Source organism: Panthera pardus, unplaced genomic scaffold, assembly GCF_024362965.1.
Source record: "Panthera pardus isolate Hobbes unplaced genomic scaffold, ASM2436296v1 HiC_scaffold_8, whole genome shotgun sequence".
Taxonomy (NCBI): Eukaryota; Metazoa; Chordata; class Mammalia; order Carnivora; family Felidae; genus Panthera; species Panthera pardus.
The window spans coordinates 15860922-15883258 of NW_026527013.1; the positions used below are offsets into that span (position 1 = coordinate 15860922).

The window sequence follows — 22337 nt, forward strand, 5'->3', positions numbered from 1 at the left end:
GTCTCGTGACCAGAAGGGGAGGCCAGGCTGGGGTGGAGGCAGAGCGGAGGCCGAGAGACCCAAGGCCCAGCCCTGCGACGGGCTGATGAGAGCTTTCTCTCCATCTCCGCCTGCCCCCTCGGTGCCGAGCACAGAAGGACACCTGGTCCCTGGAGAAGGCCGAGGGGGAGCTCGGCTGAGCGTGGGGAGCGGGTGCGGATAGGCTCGTCTGGAGGGCTCTGAAGAACGCCATCTTTTCTCCCCAGGGAAGGGGTTGTGCTTCTGTTTCTCATCAGTGGGGGCCAGTGGGAGGCTGCTCAGGGGTGTGGGGACCTCTGCCTGTCCCCTCACTGCCAGGAAGGGCGAGGCAGACAACTTCATTGCCCGCAGAATGTGTATACGTTGCAGGGCGGGAGGCAGAGCACAGGCTTCTGATGTGTACATGGGGAAGTGGGGCCCTGAGAAGAGAAATGAACGCTTTGGAATGAACCTCAAGCCTGTGGACGGAGGGAGGGGTTCTGGGCTCAAAGCCTAGTGCTGACACTTACAACCCCGTGCCCTGGAGTGGCTTATCTGGCCTCCTGAGGCTTCAGCAGCTTTACCTGTAAAATGAGGACCGTAATCCCTAAGCCTCAGAGGGCTGGGTAGGGACCGAGCGAGGCCACGCACAGAGGCGGCCGGCACAGGAAGGTGCCCGGCAGAGTGGCTTTCGACAACACGGCTTCCAAGCAGCCTTCTTTCCTCTGTGGATTTGGACACACCCGGTGTTCAATCCCTTCCGGATCACTTCTTACTTTGGACTTGCCGATTTCTTTCTCGAAGTTTCCCATCAGGGAGGCTTACGCAAATCCAGGCTTAGCGCCCGCACTTTTTCAGGATCCTGGCATTTCTGATTGGTCTTAGGAAGAAAAAGAACGTACGACAAAGCTACCAGAGACACTTGGGTCTTCTCTGATGCACAGAGATGGCGTGTGAGGGTGCAGGCCCTTAGCTGAGTAGCAGAGGCCGCAGGGACCGCAGGCTCCCGACTGCCAGGCCCAGATCCACCCTAGGGGCCGCAGGCCAGTGCACTGGTGGTTTCCTTTCCCTGGGACACTTCCCGATTTCCCGGGACCGAAACACAGGTATTTGTCAGCGGTCAGAGCGCCTTCTGTTTCTGTTCTTACTGGCAAAGGGGAAGGTGAGGGGCGAGGGAAAGAGGGAGCTGCAGGGGGTCACTCTCTCCTGCAGGCGACAGCCAAAGGCCATCCTCCCAGGTCTGGAGGCCCCAGTCCTGCTCACCTCACCACCTACCCACCTGGCGGGGAGTACAGTTGCCAGGTGATGGCGGCTCCGTGGCTCAGTGCCCTTGGGAGAACACTGCAGGCTATGGGGTCAGGGGCACTTCAGGAGGCAGGGGTTCCAGGAAGGGAAAGGCAAGGCCCAAAACCGCGGAAGCAGCACTGCACAGGGGCTGATGGGCTGGGTGATCCTGTGGGCTCTCTCCATGAGGCTACAACACGAGCGTTTGGTCACCCTCTAGTCAGAGAACAGGGGAGTGCGGAGGGATACACGTAAGCCTAAAATTTCTTGCACTGAGTGCTCCGTGAGGATTCAATACATCTCCTGCACGGCAGAAATCCTGGCTGATTAATCCTAGCCCTCCTCTGAGTCCTGGGCAGGAAGAGAGGGGCAGAGATGTGAATGTGGGTATTGGCCAGGTGCATCACGAAACTCCCTAACTGGAGGGAAAGTGGGTCGAGAAATGCCTGGACCCAGGGGGGGCCATGTAAATTCTTTCTTGGCTTTTGAGCAGTCTGTGCTTTGCTGTAGAAACCGCATTTAAGCCCGATACCAGGGGCTGAGAGACGCTGAGCAGGGCTGCCGTGGGGGGTGGGGGGCTTGACCTTTTCCTGTGGGTCCCCTTGGCATAAACTCTTGACACGGAAACATGGTGGCACTTCGTGAGGTTACCTCATATTATTTAAAAATTGGCCTTTGCAAAACTCTCCTCGCAAACCTGGTTGGAAAACAGCTGGCCTGGAAAAACGGGAAGACTGGTGGAGAGTAAGTACCAACGGACCAGCAGGACACAGAGAGTCACGAGGGGTGCACGGCGGGGCAACCGGGTGAAGAGGCAGTGGGTGGGTGGCCGTCCGCAAGCCCAGGACCCTCACCTGGAACTTCCAGTCTCCAGAACTGTCCCGAGCACTGTTCTGAGGCACCTTCCCTTAAGCAAAGACAGCCAATCCTGCTTCCAGAGTCTCACTTTCCTGGTCCTTTAATCAGGAGGCACAAGGGCCCGACACCCAGTGAGCACACAGGAAGTAAAGGTGAGGTCTACTCACTGTTCGGGCATGTTAGGGTCGAGGGAGTCAGTTTCGGTGGGTGTCTCAGGCGAGGAGCCCGACTCCTGAATCTGGCACAGCTCCTCATCGGTGATGATGTCAAACGCGGCATCGTCCGGCGGCCTGCAGTCTGCGTCTACACCTGGGCCACAGAGGCGGGTGGGGAGAGAAGAGACACACGCAGTTACGCACAGGATGGGGAGGGGACGCCAGGAGGCGAGGGGCTGTACCTGTGCGGGATGGGCCACCGGGACACGCTCTAAGTGCCCGCTCAACCCACAGCTACTCTGTCTGGATGGGAGAGAAATGGCTGCTGAGACATTCCAGAAAGCGGTGGGGCCTACAGGGAAGCTGAACACATGAATTAAGAGATTGCTCTGAAGCTCCTCAGTCGGGTCTTAAAGAGATTCAAGCCCTTACATATTCTCTGAGGCCTCTTATTCAGAAACAAACAAACAAAAAACCTGTCAAAACCTCATCAGGAAAGAACCTAACAGAAAAGTAAACACACTTCTCTGCTGCTGAGTCCTTGCTCCCGAAGACACAGACACGACTTATTTATGCCTCCTTTGAAACCAAGATTCTGTCTGGATCCTGTGTTTCCATCTCCATCCACTGGGGGATGGGAAAGACCCTCCCTCTGCCCGAGGTGGCAGTGACCGCTGTGCTTCCGACTGGGGGACTTGTGTCTGACTTTGCAGGCCACTCAGTAGGAGGGATGCTGTATGGACATTCCTGTGCCGGCCACCTACCCACACGCATGCTCCTGCCATACCGCATGGAAAATGTGACGGCAGGCCTGAGGCGAAAGAAAGGCAGACAGAAGGGAAGATAGAAAAAAAGGAAAGACAGAAAGAAACGCAGATAGACAAGGAGACAGGAAATGTCAGAAATCAAAACAAGTGACCTCGGGACTCTGGCACAGTGCCATCCTCTGTCATCACTGGAACACCTGCCTGTGAGTCAGGGCAGGGGAGATTCCTGGACTGTTTAGCAAGAACAGTTCACGAGAGCTCCAAGTTTCCAGCCGGTTCCACCACAGGGCTAGTGGGACAGGCCATGCTCTAGGAAGAGCAGGACGTGGGGCTTGAGACACAGGCTGAAGGAGGAGACCAGAGACTGGTTTCCTTCCATAGACCCAGTCACACTTCTGAATCTACCTTCTGAGGCTGGTAGAGAGAAGGAAGGAGGATGACAAAGGAAGGGACAATGAGCACCAGGTGCCCCAAACGAGGGAGATTCACTGAGAGCAATCAAAGGAGACTTAAACAAGTGGAGAGCTATACATGTTCACTTACTGGAAGACTCAATTTTGTTAACATGTCAATTCTCTTCGACGTGATCTAGAAAGCACATCTCAGTCAAAATTTCAGCAGGATTTCTTGTAGAAGCTGACAAACTAAATTCTAAAATTTACACGGGTACACGAAACCATCAAAATCCCACAGGACAAAACAGACAGCAACCTCTTTGACCTCAGCCTCAGCAACTTCTTACTAGACATGTCTCCAGGGGCAAGGAAAACAAAAGCAAAAAATGAACTATTGAGGCCTCATCAAGATAAAAAGCTTCTCTACAGTGAGGGAAACAACCAACAAAACGAGGCAACCGATGGAATGAATGGGAGAAGATATCTGCAAGCGACCTATCTCCTAAAGGGGGAGTATCCAAAACCTATAAAGAACTTGTCAAACTCAACACCCAAAAAGCAAATAATCCAGTGAAGAAACGGGCAGAAGGCATGAAGAAACACTTTGCCAGAGAAGACATCCAGATAGTTTCACAGACACATGAAAACATGCTCACCATCACTCGCCGTCAGGAAAATACAAATCAAAATCACAATGAGACAGATGCCACCTCACACCTGTCAGAATGGCTAAACTTAACTCAGGAAACGACAGCTGTTGGTGAGGACGCGGAGAAAGGGGAAGCCTCTGGCACTGTTGGTGAGAACGCAAGCTGGTGCAGCCGCTCTGCAGGATGGAGGTTCCTCAAGAAACTGAAAACAGAACTACCCTATGACTCGGCAATTACACTACTGGGCATTTATCCAAAGGTTATAGGAGTGCCGACTTGAAGGGGCACATCTACCCCACTGTTTATAGCAGTGCCACCAACAACGGCCACGTTACGGAAAGAGCCCAAGTGTCCATCGACTGCTGAATGGATAGGGAAGATGCGTGTGTGTGTGTGTACGTGTGTGTATACACACATACGACGGGGTATTACTCGGCGATCGAAAAGAATGAAACCTTGCCATCTGCAACAACACAGAGGAACTCGAGTGCGTTATGCTAAGCAAAGTCAGTCAGTGAAAGACAAGTATCATACGATTTCACTCATCCGTGGAATTTAAGAAACAAAACAGATGAACTTAGGAAAAATAAAAACACAGAGGGAGGCAGACCATAAGAGACTCTTATAGACAGAGAAAGACTGAGGGTTGCTGGAGGGGAGGTGGGGGGGGCGGGATGTGGTGGGCATTAAGGAGGGCACCTGTTGGGATGAGCACTGGGTGTTATATGTAACTGATGAATCACTAAATTCTATTCCTGAAACCAATGCTAGCCTATACGTCTAGTCAGCTAACTGGAGTTTAAGTTAAAAAGAAATAAAATAAAATTTACATGGATATGCAAAACACCTAGGATAGCCAACACTCTGATAAAGAACAAAACTAGAGGGGACCCGCTCTACCTGCTTTGAAGACTCATTAGAACACCATGGTGATCTCGACAGTGTGGTATTGGTGAAAGAGAAGGCACATGGATACATGGGATGAGTCAGAAAGTCCGGATACAGACCCACATACATAAGAGCAATTGATTTTAGAAAATGGTGCAAAGGCAGTTCTATGAGAATGGACTTGTTAACCAATGGTGGTGGAAACACTGGACAGCCATATGCAAAAAAATGAATCTCTACATGTGGCTTGTAGCATACACAAAAATCAATTCAGAATGGATCACAGACCTAAAACCGTGAAATTTCTAGGAAAAACAAACAAACCGGGAGATCTTTGTGTCCTTAGGGTAAGCAAAGATAGATATGATCCCAAAAGATAAGAAAAAAATTGATCCATAAGGCAAAAAAAAAATTGATGGATCGGACTTCATGAGAATTCCAACCTTCCGTGTTTTGGAAAACGTTTCCGCTCTTTGAAAGGTGAAAAGACGGGTTTCTGGTTGGGAAAAAGGTATCCGTGAAACAGATCTATTAAATAAGTTCTACCCAGAATCTATACAGGACTCCCAAAACTTGATAAAAAAGAATGAAAAGGGGCGCCTGGGTGGCTCAGTTGGTTAAGCGTCCGACTTCGGCTCAGGTCACGATCTCGCGGTATGTGAGTTCGAGCCCCGCATCGGGCTCTGTGCTGACTGCTCAGAGCCTGGAGCCCGTTTCAGATTCTGTGTCTCCCTCTCTCTTTGACCCTCCCCCGTTCATGCTCTGTCTCTCTCTGTCTCAAAAATAAATAAATGTTAAAAAAAAAAAATTTAAAAAAAAAAAAAAAAAAAAAAAGAATGAAAAACGCGTTTGAGGAAGATACTGTTTGAGGAAGGCTGTGTTCACAGTGCATCCTGCCAACTCGACGCGGTTCTTCGTACCCAATATACAGAACGGGGCCTGCCAACCTCCTTGATGGTCCAGTTAAACAAGAGGGGAACTCACGGGATCTCGGAAGGCTGGCTGACCTGCGCCCAGGCAGAGGCCAAGGAGGAGCCCAGAGGGACCAGCCGCGGGAGACGGTGCTGCCTGAGCCGGGCCCAGCCTCGCTCCTGCCCCTGCCGTGTCAGGCCTGCCTCGTTGCTAGTCTGTATCCCCAGGGCAGTGCCGAGAGGGCAGCCTGGCCCGCCCGGCGGGGCTGTGCTGGGAGCAGGGGCAGAGGGAACCGGATCCCACTTCCTCTCCCCGAGCGCAGTGAGAGGGCGCGGGAGAACGCGTCCTCCTCGGCCTGCCGTGGCTCGAGCCACAGGAAGAAGGTGAAGGATGTGGTCGTTTCCACGCAGCTCTGGGCCCGTGGCTGCTCCGCTGGGAGGGCGGGGTTATTGGGGCTGAGGCTCCGGAGGCAGTATTTTCCACGGTGTGGGGGACGTCCCACTGGTAGCGCACGGAGTTATGAAGTACACGGACCTCGCATTAAGTAACGCTGAATCGTATCAGGAGAAAGTTATTCACCTTTCAATTCTCTTTCTATCCTAACTACATAAAAACGGAAAGTCTCAAATTGGCGCAATACATTTTTGGTGCCTCTCTAACGCCCGAGTCCGGAAAACACTGAATTAAGCTGACCAGCCACGGGGTGGGGGGGGGGGGTGGCACCTAAGCACACAGGGGCGGGGAGGGCAGGGGCGGGAGCCTGACCTTGGCCTCCGGCGGCCTGGGGCCCGGCTCGGCCTGGGGCCGGCGACAGCGCAGGGCTGGGCTCTCCCTGGCTGGTGCCCGAGCTGGCGCTGTCGGGGGAGCCGGGGCCGTCACTGAACTTGCGGAAGCAGGCCCTGCAGCAGCGCTCCTTCTTGCCGCCGTGCTTGGTCAGGACGTAGTTGTTGCAGCAGTAGTAACAGAAGATGCGGCCACAGATCCTGGGGTGAAACAAGCACGGGCCGTGAGGACGCCGCACCGCGGGCCTTGCGGTCTGCCCGGCACCAGAACCGGGCTCTGGAGGCCACACGGCTCCTTGGGCGGGGCTCCGCCCCCACTCAGGAACGTGGCCTCGCGGTCAGTTTGGTGAGATGCCGGCTGAAGCCATCCTGACAAGCCCACCGGGAGGCGACGTTTTATTTCCCCAGGTGCCGGGAGGCAGGGGATAGGGTACGTGGTCGAGCCCGCCTTCTGGGACACACTGACGTGGGGGTTCAGAGGCTCTGAGGGGCCACAGACCCACCCGGGGCCGTGCTGATGACTTTCTATCTGCCTTGGCCCCCACTGAGATTTATAAGAATAACTCTGCCTACCCTTCCTCGGGCCCTAGGAGGGTCTTTGCCGTCTGGGTTCTCCCAGCAAAGCCTCAGCCCCCGCTCTCCCTGGGCTCCAGGAACGCCGCCTTCCCTCTGGTCCCCGCAGCCTGAGGGAGGCCGACGGCTGCCGCTCTCTGGCTGCTCCACAGCCGGATGGGTCCCCTTGACTCTGCCCGCACCCCTGCACCCGACCTCTGCCCCCTTCAGGGATCCCTGCACAGCCCGCCAGGACCCGCGCCTGGCTCCCCGAAGACCGGATGGCCACGTGCTCCTCCCAGACACACAGCGGCGCCTGCGCCCCGCCCGCTGACCTGCAGTGGTGCCTCCGCACCATCCAGCTGAACTCCCGCTTGCAGTCGTGACAGTGGCTGGCCTCCGCGTCCCCGAGCCACCTCTCCTCAGCGCTGAGCTTCTGCTGGAACTCCAGGGCGTCCGACTTTTGCCAGAGAGCATCCTTGTCCCTGGGACAGAGCCACATCAGAATCAGAGAGGAATCCATGACAACAGCAGGGTGATCCCGGAATCACATCCGAAGACCGAGTGCAAATTTCCCAAGACGTGGAAGGAAGATTCACTCCACTTGGAAACACTCGTCTGTCCCCTGCATCGGTCCCAGACTCAGCTGACGGCACGTATGTGCGGGCAGAGGGGACCGTGATGCACGTACGGGGTGCCGGCGGCCGCAAAGAGCTGCCAGCACCCGCACGGGCCACACACTGCTCAGGGATCTAAACGATGCTGTACACGGTCACCTGGAGTTTAAGGTGTAACAGGCTGTCATAATTATAGGACACACGGCGTGCTCCGAGCCCAAGGACCTCGAATGTACTGCCCACACGAATCATACATGTATTCAGAAACCCTTATGTGTTTATGGTCTGCTCAAGTAACAAGTAATCGTTGGAGATGAAAGGCGTCCTCGCCGGAAAGCCTGATGGGATGTTACTTTCCCTTACTCCTCAGGGAGATGCTATGCGCTCCAGGAAGCAAGACCGGAAGCACAGGGAGGCTTTCCAGAAAGGTCTGGCAGGTGTCAGAACATGCCTGACACACAGGGCAGATGCGCACAGAGGTTTCCGTGTTGCTGCTATTACAGCTTCTGACCTGGGAAGGTTTCATTCTTTCCTAGATGGAACCCCGGCCACCATCCCAAGGTCAAGGCAGCCCTGACAACACCTGAGTCCCAAAGAGTAACACTAGAGCCACCGAGGTCTGGTGACAAACTGATGCCACCACCAGAAATGGACTCCAAGGCCACAGACTCTCCCCTTAAATACAAAAGCCAGGGCATGCAACTGACAGGTTCTTCAGGTGCCTGCTGTAGTCAGGAAGCAGGAAGACTCATGCCCTGGACCAGCATCACCCTCCCCGCAGGTCCACAGCCCATCCCTTCTGTCCCCAGGAGGCCAGGGACCCACTCCCTGAAATGCGGGAACGCAGTCAGGACTCGGGCTTCTCCATCACACGCCTCAAGAACATGTCTGAGCTCACAGGTCGTAAGTACCCTGAGTCCCAAATCTGCAAATCGATGATACGTGGGCAGAGGTTTTACACTTCCAGATCAGGTGGAATTTAGTGTCACCATTTTGCAACCCCAAATGAATTGGCAGATTTAGGCAGTGCTTTTAGGCTGCGAACATCGCAAAGAATGGGCTAATCAGATCTTACGTGGGCTCCTGAAGGAAAGACCCAAACTAAAAACCAATTCTATGAGGCGTTCTTGAGAACATTTTGAATCTGGGTCTGAGCCAGCCTCTAGTAGAGCAGTGGTTCTCCACTCTGGCTCACTGATCCCTGGGCCCCACCCCAGAAATTCCAGTTTGGTTGGACTGGGTAGGGTCTGGACGTGGGTATCATTTTAACAGCTCCCCTAAGGACTGAAATGTGCACGTAGGGTAGAGAACCACGGCTCTGGTTTCGGCTAACAATTCACAAGAAATAACAAAGATTGGGAGAACATGTTACGTGGTGCCATGGAGACACAACTGGCAAAATCCAGGCTGTGGGAAACTCTACCGGACGAAAGACCTAGCTTCCTCAAAAGTAAATTGTGAAGAAAAAGTTAGAGACACAGTGGCCAAATCAGACTAAGTAAGAGAGATCTAACATCTCGCCATGCAACGTATGGATCCAGATCCTCATTAGAAAAAAATGTAAGGAAAAAACAATAGGAAAAACACGAAACTGACCAGATGCTTAATGATATTGGGAACCACGGTTAATTTTTAAGCACGGCGATGACACCGTGGTGGCACAAAATGGAGAGTCCTTGTCTTAAGAGAAGCACATACTGAAACATTTGGAGATGAAATAATAAATCTGGAATCTGCATCAAAATAATCTGGGGGGGTGAGGGACACGGCGGGTCTCTGGATGAAACAAGACTGGCCGCGAGGTGAAGGACGCTGAAGCGGGGGGCAGGTACTTGGGGTGCACTGTGCTGGCCTGTTGCTGTACATCTGCAAATTTCCATATGAGAAAGTTAAGACTTTAGAGGCGCCTGGGTGTCCCAGTTGGTTGAGCGTCTTCTGACTCTTGGTTTCGGCTCAGGTCATGATCTCGTGGTTCGTGAGATCAGGCCCCCCGTCGGGCTCTGCGCTGATAGCGTGGGGCCTGCTTGAGATTCTCTCTCCCTCTCTCTGCCCCTCCCCAGCTCGTGCGGTCTCTCCCTTTCTGTCTCTCAACATAAGTAAATAAACTTAAGAAAACAGAAAAATATAAACAAGAAAAAAAACGGTTTTGAACCACTCTCGCCAACTTGAAAAGTCAGGCCAGTTTCACGTGAAAGTCCGGACTTGCACCTTTTCTTCAGAGGGGAGGCGATGTGGCAAGCCGGGCCCGATGCCTGTGCGGCACCAAGCGACAGGAGCAGAGCACGTGTGTCCTCCGGGTTCCGAGGGCCCAGCCGGCCCAGCTCACACACTTGCGATGCCACCTGCAGGTGTACGGGTTTGGGAGGCCCGGCACTGGGGAAAGGTGGGACGGAGGAGAAGGGGAAAAGGGCTCGTGAAAGAGGGGCAAGGGGATGGAGAGATTCCTCAGGATACGAGACGGCACTTGCCGTCACTCTCGTGGCTACGCGCACAGAGATTTGAAAAATGATTCCCCGGCAGTGTGACAACACAGACTCAGCTGAGCCCTGGTGGGAACGGTGAAATCCGCTCGTACGAGGCTGCCGAGGGCCCAAGCAGCCCCTGTCCGTGTGGGAGGCCTTAACAACACAGCACAGACGGACACGGGCCCCCTTCCCGCGAACAGACCTTTCAAGAACAGCTACCTTTCTTTACAGAGAAACCCAGCTCGGGGCGGGGGAGGGAGGGGCAGACAGCTGCTCGCCCCACGCTCTCACCTGAGCAGCTCGATCAGCCTCTCCTCCAGGTACTGCTTGGTTCTATTCAGGTCATCCAGGTCCGCGAGCATCTTCTGGTCATTCTTCTCCCGGTTCGTCACCTCCTGGCAGAGTCTGTTGTAATACTCCTGGATTTCTGTCGTGGCCTTTTCGAGTTCCTTCTGGGTCCTGGTGGAGGGGTGGGGAGTTTACTGAGTGGCCCCTACTTCCGGCTTCCCCCAGGCCTCTGGGCTAACCCAGCCCTCTAACGAAGGCTCCCGCCATCCTCCCAGCCTTTCCCCCTCACGGTGGGGGCGCCCCTTGGTACCACCCGCTCGCAGGTTACGTACCCCCCTGGCCTTCAAAACCCCCCTCGCACACCCAGACTCTTCACACACGAGCCCCTGCAGCCAATACAATGGACATTCGGGGAGGGCAGGTGACCTCAGTCTGCTGGGAGCACCTCAGCTGAGTTAACTCCACCCAATTCGTTTTCAGGCCGCACTGAGGTTATGAGAGAAGCCCCACGGGTATGGTTCATGGGCTGGGGCTGGGGGGGTTTGCAAGAGGAAAACAGAGTCGGGACAGAAAGAACACAGGAGTAGCTCCCTGGAGGTGACCACGCGGACGAGGATCCGTCTCCCAGGTGTCTTTGGGGCTCTGTGCACGGGGCGGGTGCTGGGCACACAGTGGGCACTCGACGGGCAATGCCAGGTGCTGACCCGACGGCCCGGAGGCCTCAGGAGCTCTGTCCCCTCGTCTCCGTGGTGCCAAATCACGGTCCTCCTGGCCCTGCCCGCCCCACCTGCAGCTCACCTGGCCCCGAGGGCAGTGGTTTCCCAGGGATGTGCTACAAACCCCCAGGCCTGGCAAGGCATTCACAGAAGCTCCACGAGACAGAGGGCTCTGCAGAGACTAATTAATCTCTATCTAATCCAGTCTTCCCACGCCCAGTATAAAGCTGTCGGGAAGTGGTTTACTAGACACCGTCTACCAAAATGACCCCGTGGGTGTGCACATGTGTGTGCACACACACGTGCGCGCACACACACACACATACACACAGACACCCACCCAATGAGTAAAGTAAAATCCAATCCTGGGCAGGTGGATTATGCGACTTTGAGCAGCTAACAACTACTCTGAGATCTTACAAACAAGCATTGTTACAGCATTTTTTTTTTTAAATGCCACCAGCTTAGGAGGTTCTTGCTACTTTTATCACCGCGTGAACACGACTGGGCAGCAGGAGCCCTACGGGGTCTGAACTCTGGAGGAGTCAGATGGGAAGAGATGTACATCCGGGTTACTGAACACCCAGCGTGCTCTAGATCTCACGCTGGGCCTGGGCCCACCTCAGAAGCCGGGCGGTGGGAGGCGATGAGGGACGGGCAGAGAATGGAAAGCCTCAGGACAGTGCGGGGTGCCAGTCTTCGCTGGGGGCACCCAGGTAACTGGGACCCAGCATCCCCGGCAGGACTGGCTTGGCCTCATCACCAAATGATGCCCAACCCCAGCCCCCCCACCCCCCATCGCCTGAAAGTGAGGAGGCTCGGGGCGGCCTCGGGGCTGCACAAGTAGGGCCACCCTCCAAGGTTAGAACAGTCATGATGGAGAGTGGCAGCACCATGGACAGACACAGACGCAGCGGCAAGAGTCTGCAGGAAGACAAGCCGGCCTGGTGCTGGGCACACTCACTCACCCTCGGCAGGTGCCCGGAAGGCTTCCCCAACCCCCAACCTGCAGACTCTCATTTCACAAAAGAAACGAGGAAGAGCTCGAGTCACAGCTCGTAGTGGGGAAGCATGCACACACGCACACACACACACGCCAGTACCCTAACACAAGACCAGATGCAGAGCTATCTGTCCGAGTACTTTGGTGGGGCAGTTGTCAGGGAAACAGACTCGAGCCAAATGGTCTGGCCTGCGCTCCTGTCGCCATCACCTACGTGCTGTCGGACGCCGCCGGCCCTCCGGGGTACGCTTCTGGCAAAGCCCCTTCCGAGCCTGTGGCTTTTCTTGGAAAAGGTCTTCTTTCACCCAATGCGAGCGGCCGCGCTTCTACGTGACTGCACCAAAGCCCTCCTTCCCCGAAGCCCCCACCGCTGGCTGTGCGGGCGGACCGTGTAACTAACCTGTCCAAGCTCTCGCGCAGGACAGCCCCCTCCTCGTCCTTCTTCCGCAGGGCAGCCTGGCACTCTGCGAGATGCTTGCTGGTGCAGTTCAGCTTCTCTCCCAGCTCTGCCCGGGTGGCCTGGCACAGGACATCGGGGAGAAGACGCTTAGCAAGAGTGTCTTAACAAGAGCCCTCGCGGCAGGCCGGGAAGGGACCTGGCTCTCCGCCCCACCACACTCCTGTTTGTAATTCTAGCCCCCGAGTATTAATTGCAAGGGGTTGGGGTGCTTGGGGGGGGCCGCAGGAATCCGAATCTCGGAGGGGTGGCTGGGGGCAGGGCTCCCCCTGGGTTCAGAACCACCGGCTCAAGAGACGCCTGCAGAGACGGCTGAGGAGCACAGTCTGTTTCCTTTCCATAGGGCTGGCTGGAAACCACAGCTGGCAGCCCCAGCCAGGGGGTCCAGGAGGTAGAAGGCTGCGGTGCACACTTAGGATGCCTACAGGGCCGTACGGACGGGAGCTCCGGCTCGGGAACTGGGAGCCTTGCGGGCGGCCCTCCTAACGGGTCCAGTGGAAAGCATGCCGGGCCCTGTTCCCTGACAGGTGCACACACTGGGGTGGGAACGACCGGGCAGAGGTGGGCACCCCAGGCTCCCGGGCCGCTGGTCAGCACACTCCCCGGGGCCTACCTTCAGCCTCTCCGCAGCCTCCTCGGCGGCCTGCAGCTGCCGGCCTCGCTCCTCCAGCTGGGCCCTGAGGCTCCCGCAGTCTTCACTGGCAGCCTGGAGATGATGGGAGAGGGGTCGTCAAAGTGGGGTCCTGACATACGGAGACCCCCCCCCCCACAGCCCCATTCCCCCGAATGGGTAAAAACAAGCTACCCCTCTCTTCTGCACCAAACTCAGTAAGCTTTGGGCTTCACTGGTGACAACATCCTTTCAAGCTTACTAAGAAACTAAGTTTGGTCCTCAAACTTAGGGTTTAATTTCTGGAAGAAGAAAAGTGCCCCATGAGCCACACGGAGCAGCACAGGATGGGTGACACAGCGCGGGAGGCACATCTGTGTCTGGGAGTGAGCACAGACCTCGGTGCAAACAAGCAAGTCTGGAAGCCCAAACCCCACGGCCATCCTGCTCGTGTCCTGGGTCATAGCCACTCTTAACCCTTTTTCTCTGTGCAGTCCCGAAGGCACGTGGGAGCCCGCTGTCTATCCCAAGGGCTTTGTGACAAACTAACTGAGCCAGTTTCTTACCACGGTGCCTATCATCAGGATGGCACGTGAAGGGCCAGAAAACCCAGGGACAGGGCTCGCAGGCGGGACGTGCTGGTGCCTGCAGTAGGTTCTAGAGGCTAGGGCAAGGGTCTCAAACTCACAGGCCCAGAGGGGCTGGGCAAGTACCTAAACGAGTGTAAGGAAAACACCAAAGGGTGCGTGTGTCCTTGAAAGGGGGCAGCCACCACCCAGCTCCTGGCGACTGCTGCCAGGTGGCAAGGAGGGCACAGTCTCTGAGATCTTCTGAGATTTCAAAGGAAGCCCCCAGACTGAATTTGTAAACATCTGGCTCTTTAAATGCTGGCTACTAATTTTAAAAAGACACTCCGTGTGAGCCAAACGTGTCTGCAACCACCTTGGGTTTAGACTTCTGGGCTGGGGCGTTGCTCTGGACACGTGCCCTAAAGTGTCAGTGCGGGGGGGGCGGGGGGAAGGGTGCTGTGGCCTAGCCATGTCTGCCCGGCTGCCCGGTACATTCTTAGGCCGTCGCGTGCCACATGGCTGCAGACGCGTCCTATCCTCTCGTGGGCCCGTCGGGCCCCGCCGCAGCGGGGGTCGAGGCCGGGACTACCTTCAGTCTGCTCTGGTGGTCCATGATCTCGGTGCTCAGCTGGAACTTGAGAGCGCTGAGCTCCTCGCGTGCGGCCTCCTGGAGGCTCTGCGCCCGCTGCTCGGCCTGGGCCAGCTGGGCCTGCAGGCCGGGCAAGGAGCGGGCCGCCTCCTCGGCCACCTTCAGCCTCTCCTGCAAGCTGTCCTTCTCTCGCTGCAGCCCAGCCACTCGGTGCTCCAGGCCCTCCCGCTCCCTTGAGGCCGCCTCTCTGGCGTCACGGAGCTCCCGGACGGCGCGGGCCAGGGCCTCCTCCGCCTGCTGTTTCTCCACGAGCTGAGTGCAGCGGTGGCCGTGGGGCTCGGCTGTGTCTGCGCTGGCCCCGGGCAGCTGCTCCCGCGGCTCGGCCTGTCCCAGCGGGGCTTCCCGGGAGCCGTGTCCTGCCTGGGACTGCTCCTCCTCGGCCCTGTCCTCCCGCGGCGCCCCTTCGTGCCCCGAGCCCTGCGGCGGCTCCCGACCGCGGGCCTTCTTGAGGGCCTCGTTCTGCTCCTGCAGCTGCTGCACGAGGGCCCTGTGCTCCCTCAGAGCCGCCTCGGCCACACTCAGCTGGCTCTGGGCCTTCTCCCGGTCACCCAGGGCTGCCTGGAGCTCGGCCTGAAGGTCTGGCACCCCCGCCTCCCCCTGCCGGGCCTCTGGCTCTGCCTGACTCGGGGCCAGCCGGGCCCCCGGCTCCCGGGGGGCGGTGCCTTCGGGGGGGCCGAGCCCCTGCTGGCCTTTCTCCGCACGGAGGGTCTCGATCAGCTGGGTCTGCCGCTGGCACTGGCTCTCAAGAGCCTTGAGCTCCCTTTCCTGGGCCTCTGCCCGCTGCCGGCACTGCCCCACTGCCTCCTGCAGCTGCTGGCACTCGGCCTCCTTGCTCCGCAGGGCGGCCTCCTTCTCCGCCGCGTGGGCCCTCATGGTCTCCTTGGCCTTCCTCACGGCCAGGAGGCTCGCCTCCATCTGGTCTCCCATGTGCCGGATGCTGGCCTGCTCAGACTCCAGGGAGGCCAGGGAGCTCCGGATGGCCGCCTCCCGCTGCTGCAGCGCCTGGTAGTCGGCCTGCAGGGCCTGCAGCTTGCCCTCGAGGAGCTGGTTGCGCTCCAGTGCTTTCTGCAGCTCCTTCTTCAGCTCCCCGTCGGCCTGCTGGAGCCTCTCCACCCGTCCGCTCCCTGGCGTCTCGGGGCCACCTGTCTGGCCCTCCTGTGGGCTGCGCTGCCCCTCCTCCGGTCCCCCGGAGGCCTGCCGCGGGGTGGCGCCCGGGGGCCCCGGCTGCTCGGCCAGCCGCTCCAGCGCCCCCACCTTCTGGCTCAGGTGGTCTCTGTCCCGGGCGAGCTGCTGCCTCTGCTCCTCCAGGTCACCCACGTGCTGGCTCAGCTGCGCCAGCTGGGCCTCCAGGACCCGCAGCTGCCGCGCCAGAGCCCCGGCCTCCTGCTCCAGCAACTCCTTCTCCTGTCGCCGCTGCCGCTCCTCCTGCCTCACCTCTGCCAGCTCCTCCTCCAGGGAGCTCAGGTGGGCGAGGGCCTCGTGCAGCTGTCGCCGCAGCCGGGTGGCCTCCTGCCCCTTCCCGGCCAGCTCCTCCAGCCGGTGCTCCAGGCCGGCCCGGGCCTCCTCCTTCAGCCGCAGCTCCTCGGCCAGCTGCCCCAGCTGGGCGCTCTGCTGCCTGCTGAGCTCCTGGACCTTGGCGTGCTCTCTCTCCAGGGCCCGAAGCTTCTCCCCCAGCTCCTGGGTCTCCGGCGCCGGGTCCCCGGGGAGGGGCTTCCGCCGCCCCGGCGTGTCCGGCACCGGAGCAGGCACCGAATCTGCCTCCCGCTCTGCCGACCGCGGGTTCTTCCTGTCCGGCGAGCCCCACGCGGCCTCGAGCTCCCGGGCCAGAGGCTGCAGCACGGACTCCAGCCGCCGCAGGGCCGAGTGGGAATCCTCCTCCTTCTCCGCCACTCCCCGCTCCAGGGCCCGCAGGCACTCCTGAAGCTCCTTCACGGCGCTCTGTGTGGCCTGGGTGACCTCCCACTGCTTCTGGAGCTCGGCCACCAGGCGAGTGAGGCGGGCGTTGTCCTCAGCCGCGGCGCGGCCCCTCTCCCTCTCCGTCTGCAGCTGCTCCCCCTGCAGGCTGACGGTCGCCCTCAGCTCCTGGTTCTCTGTGTCCAGCTGGTGCACCTGCTCCTGCAGCTGCTTCTCCCGCACCTCCAGCTGGTCCAGCTCCAGGCGCATCTCGTCGAAGCCCTCCAGCGCCTCGTTGTGTAAGGGGCTGCTCAGGTCAAAGCTGGAGGCCGTCTCCTGAGTCTGGGGAGGAGAAAGAGAACACAAGTGGCTTTGGCACGGAAGCTACGCGGCTCCTGGGAAAAGCGCTCGAGTTTGATGAGAACAGAAACCAAAATACAGCAATCACGGGACGTAAGGCTGGTCTATCGAGCTAGCCAAAGGGCTGGAAGCACAAGCTGCAGGAGGTCAGGGCGCATCCTAAAGGCACAACCCACACACGTGAGCTCTGCCCGGGGCCTCGGAACCCGCGTGTCCCATCCAGCCTCCCGTAGCTTTGGGAGCGTAATGGACACTGGTGCTTAGATTCGTTAAGTTACATTCAAATTATTGTCCACCACTGCTCCAGACCTACAACTCCTGTCGTGATTCAACCACAAAACAGTTAAAGCTCCATTTATTCGCCAGTCTTAATGCTTTTCCTATTTTTTACATCTTGTTCTTAACTGCACTGCTCTTTCCTATAGAACTACATGCAGCTATGATACATTCACTTTCTAACACAGTTAACAAAATTAACCCCGCCCACGAACACCGACTGAGCACTCACTGGTCTATGTCCAGCCCGGAAGCACTGTGCGTGCACTCCGTCACTCAGTCCGCAACATCACCTCGTGAGCTACGATGACTTTCATGCCCCCATTTTCTAGATGAGACAGCTGAGGTTTCAAGAGGGTGAGTGGTCTGCCCAGGGTCACACAACTCACGGGGGACAGTCAGCTGCTTTTAACCCAAGTGCCAAACTGCTTCGGGGCACCTTGGGTGGCTCAGTCGGTTTAAGCGTCCGACTTCGGCTCAGGTTATCATGTCACGGTTCGTGGGTTCGAGCCCCACGTCGGGCTCTGTGCTGACAGCTCGGAGCCTGGAGCCTGCTTCGGATTCTGTCTCCCTCTCTCTCTGCCCCTCCCCGGCTCATGCTCTTCCAAAAATAAATAAATAAATATTAAAAAAAAAAAAAAAGATACTTTAAAAGCTTCTAACAAAATCTAACCTCCAAGAGGCCTAAATTCTCTTGGGTTATAAAAACCTGGACTGTAGGAAGCAGAGGGTATAACTGAGGGTTTACGTTGCTGTGGCTGGAACAAAAGGTGTCTGAGAACAGCACCCCCCACCCCCCATTGTAAGCAGCAAGGACATACACTGGCTGACACGGTAGGGAGGAAGTCCCCAGCCTTTCTGGCATTACCTGCAGGTAGTTGCTCACCAAGCTGCTCATGCTGGAGCTTCGGCTGGGGGGTCTCCACAGGTAGGCAGAGGAGCCAGCAGCCAGTGTCCTCCTGTGGGGCCACAGAGCAGACAGGCCTGGGTCAGAGCAGGAAATACACACGCGCGTACGTGCACCCGGGGGCCTTGGTTATCACAAGGCACCCAGTGGTGGGAGGGGGCAGTGCCCTCCCAGATAGAGCGTAACAAGGCAAAACCCATCAGCTTCTGCCAAAGGGCAGATTTACGTGGGTCTACAGCCGATGCACTCCACTGCTGAGTTTCAATGTAAGGCCTCTCCACCCGCTGCCCAAAAAGAACGAAATGAACATATTACTTCCCAATTTTTGCTTTAAATTTTCCTTACATCTCTGTTCCTGTCATAGTCTGCTCGTGAGGGAAAAGTGGCAATCAATCTGAGAAATAAAGGTGACATGGTGCTTGGAGGCAGCCTTGCAGTGGTCATAAAAGTACAACTAGCCTGGGGCGCCTGGGTGGCTCAGTCGGTTGGGCGTCCGACTTCGGCTCGGGTCGTGATCTCGCGGTCCGTGAGTTCAAGCCCCGCGTCGGGCTCTGTGCTGACAGCTCAGAGCCTGGAGCCTGTTTTGGATTCTGTGTCTCCCTCTCTCTGACCCTCCCCCGTTCACGCTCTGTCTCTCTCTGTCTCAAAAATAAATAAACGTTAAAAAAAATTTAAAAAAGGAAAAAAAAAAAAAGTACAACTAGCCTAAGTCTGTATCCCTAGGGAAGCAGATAAACTGGTTTAGTTGCGGGGCGCCCAGGTGGTGCAGTCAGTTAAGCGTCCAACTCTTGATCTCGGCTCAGGTCATGATCTCACGGTTGGTGGGTTTAATCCCTGCGTCGGGCTCTGTGCTGACAGTGCAGAGCCTGCTTGGGATTTTCCCCCTCCTCTCTCTCTGCCCCTTCCCCGCTCATGCACGTGCTCTCCCTCTTAGAATAAACTTAAATAAATAAATAAATAAACTGGTTTACTTGCACAAGAGAATACTCTATACCATGGGTCAGAGATCTCTTTTTTAGTGAAGGACCACATAGAACGCATTTCACACTTGCAAGCCTTATGGTCTCCGTCACAACAACTCGACTCTGCCACTGTTGCAGGAGAGCAGCCGTGGACAACATGGAAATGAGTGTGGGAAGCCGTGTGGGCTGTGGCCTGTTGACCCCACTCTACAGCTACAGAACTCCGTGTGTCTAAAACCGTGTGAAATGAACAAAAGCAAGTTGCAAACGGATGGCTATCTCACGGTTCGGTGTGTGCAAAATTTAAAAATAAATACAAAACAAAACCATACGTATATAAGATATCTACGGATACACACACAGTGAAACACAAGAATACTTGGGAATGACCTGCATCGACTACAGGGCTGTGATTACTTCTAGGCAGGAATTGAAGAGAAAAGCCTGACGGTGGGTGGGGCTTTATTTGGAGCTGGCAGATTTTATTTCCTACAAAGATAGTATCAGACATGACAACAACCAAAAAAAAAAAAAAATACCCCCCAAAAACAAAAACAACCCCAAACCCCCAAAATCCCAGCTTGATGGGGCTCTCACTGGGCAAATACGGAATGATTTAAGCTTCAAAATGAAAGATTACAGTGACAGACTATAACCCACTGAATAAAATAACCCACGAGTCAACACTGCTATCAATCAATCAATACATGAATGAGGAAGAAGGAAAAGATCTTTCTTACGATACGGCGCTAGCTACTAATGTAGAAGGAGGAATGGAGTCAGAAAAATCATGACGGACTCAGGCAAGAATTACCAACGGATGCTGAAACTAACAGGTGGCAGATTTAGAAACAAAAAATGGGGTAACAACCTCATTGTAAAATATCTTCCCCTAAGAAACACACCGCTTACTTGGGGTGCCTGGGTGGCTCAGTCGGTTAAGTGTCCGACTTCGGCTCAGGTCATGATCTCACAGTTCGAGATTTTGAGCCCCCTGTCAGGCTCTGTTCTGACAGCTCAGAGCCTGAAGCCTGCTTGGGATTCTGTGTCACCCTCTCTCTCTCTGCCCCTTCCCCCACTCACACTCTGTCTCTCTCAAAAATAAATAAACATTAAAAAAAATAAAAAGAAACACACTGATTACAAAGGGAGATACAGTAACTTTAGGGAGATCTTGGAAACACCAGATGACTTAATAGTCACGGTTAACCACCCTGGTAATGAAACAAATCAACATCATGTGTCTCCAGACGATAGGCTGAGGAGGACACAACATCTGGGGTACTCCCTCTGGAAATACTTACCCTGCACCTCACAATGAGGAATAGCCTAGGCAAACACAAACAAAGGAACATTTTACAAAATAATTGGCTTGCGCTTTTCCAAAATGTCTACACTATCAAAGACAAAGACAGGGAAACTGTTCCAAGTTCAAAGAGATCAGAGAGACCTGGCATTAATTGCAGCATGTGTTTCTGGGCTGGCTTTTGGTTTATAAAAGACATTATTGGGATAATTCCTAAAATCTGGCCTATAAATCAGTAGCATTGTATCAATATTCATTTCCCAATCTTAATAACCACCCTGAGGTTATACATAAGAGGGTGCCCTTGACTTTAGGAAATATACCATGAGGTACCTAGGAATAGAGAGAGGGGAATCGACTCTGTAACTTACTCTCAAATGGCCTAGGAAATACACCAGCATGTACCGATAAAGAGAAAGAATGATAGAAACAGTTGTAGTAAAACACTGGTAATTAGGGAAATCGAGGTAACAGCCAGATGAACGCTCTGTGGCATTTCGGGGGCAACTCTGCTGGTAATTATGAATTGATTTTGAAAATTAAGAAGTTTTAAAAAGGACATGTACAGCAAATACGGCAAACGGTTAGCTATTTGATCTCGGAGGTTGGCCCATGGGCATCGTCACGTCCAGTACTTTTCTCTACATAGAAAATACTCCTAATGTAAAATATAAAAATTTACATTAAGAAAAAATCTGTATCAACAGAAAGCAAAACAAAGAATGCTGGACTGGAGGTGAGCTCGAGTCTGGCACCTCATCCCTGACCTTGGGCAGGTCCCCCTGTCGTCTGAGCCTGTCCCCTCCCATCTCCCTCCTGGAGTGGCACGGGAGTGCCACACTGGTAAGAAGTGAAAATCCTGCAGCTTTTCCAGCAACCCCTGCATGGGTGAGCTGTACCTCCCTCTCCTGCGGCCTGCAACTCTGCAAGGACACAACCAGGAAAAAACCCACCGGCTCCCCGCAGGCCGCCCCCGAGTTCCTTAACACACTGAAGAAACCTCAGGTTTTGCATATGTGTCTCCACTGACTCATTTGCCACCTGGCTGATGGGGAGAGTTTCAGGTTGGAGCCTTCCGATGTTATCATCGTTAATCACAGACACAACAACGTCTGTTCGATCAGGAGGGCCTGAGAGAGCTGCCAAACCTTTATTTATGTAATTTACCAGGGGACCCAACTGCTGGCAGGACACTGGGGGCAATCTGGAGAACTTCAAGCATCTCTTTTCCCCGTCTTTTCAACCAAGCGATTCGTCAAAGTACCTGGCAAACGTCGGCCAGGCGGCGTCCAAATCGTAGCCCCTGGATGCCAGGTCAAACTGAACCTCAGTGAGCTCGTAGAGCTGGCCCACGATGTCGGAGCTCAGCTTCGGTTTCAGAAAGGGGCTCCGTGCATAATACCAGTCACTGCAGGGAAGCACAGATAGGGACTGATCGCAAGAGCAATAAAGGGTAAGGAAAGACTGAACCTGATACGGCTCTGCCTTAACAAATTCTAACTCCGGTGACTAATGAGTTAAATTCAAACAGACAGACACACACACACACACCAATTTGATTTTCTTTCGAATGAGCTTGCTCTTCAAGGAAATTGCTGGAATGAACTAGATGCATATTCACTTATTGTTTACATCCTATTTCCCCAAAAAGGATATGAGAAAACTTAAATCTCAATTATTTGCCCGGAAAGGGACAGCTATTGGGGAAAGAACTCTTCTTTTTTGAAATGTAACCTCATCTTCTATTCCTTGTAGAGAAATCAACAACGGAACGGTGAGCTCACGGCTAACTTCTGTCCAGATGCCAATGTTAAAGCCAAGAAACAAAACATCTGCACTTGGAGGTGCTGGTTGTTTCGCTTCACCTGGAGCAAGAAGAATTTAAAAAGGCCACACTGTGGGGCTCCTGGGTGGCTCAGTCGGTTAAGCATCTGACTTCGGCTCAGGTCATGATCTCACAGCTTGTGAGTTCGAGCCCCACCTTGGGCTCTGTGCTGATAGCTCGGAGCCTGGAGCCTG

General features: G+C 55.3%; 1 protein-coding gene and 1 long non-coding RNA gene across 3 annotated transcripts in view; both read right to left on the reverse strand.

The window, feature by feature from the left end:
* The window catches only part of LOC128775635 (uncharacterized), a 198824-nt gene that overhangs the window by 32015 nt on the left and 144472 nt on the right, over nt 1-22337 (reverse strand). The window lies entirely within an intron of this gene.
* Nucleotides 1-22337, reverse strand: part of FYCO1 (FYVE and coiled-coil domain autophagy adaptor 1) — a 74636-nt gene that overhangs the window by 30068 nt on the left and 22231 nt on the right. For both annotated transcript variants that reach the window (XM_019416550.2, XM_019416551.2), the window contains exons 6-14: nt 21583-21726; nt 18012-18102; nt 14555-16849; nt 13400-13492; nt 12730-12848; nt 10614-10781; nt 7576-7725; nt 6672-6889; nt 2307-2448 (exon numbers count right to left, since the gene is read on the reverse strand). In XM_019416550.2, the coding sequence (XP_019272095.2) occupies nt 2307-2448; nt 6672-6889; nt 7576-7725; nt 10614-10781; nt 12730-12848; nt 13400-13492; nt 14555-16849; nt 18012-18102; nt 21583-21726 (3420 nt within the window). The remainder of the gene's footprint in view (nt 1-2306; nt 2449-6671; nt 6890-7575; nt 7726-10613; nt 10782-12729; nt 12849-13399; nt 13493-14554; nt 16850-18011; nt 18103-21582; nt 21727-22337) is intronic.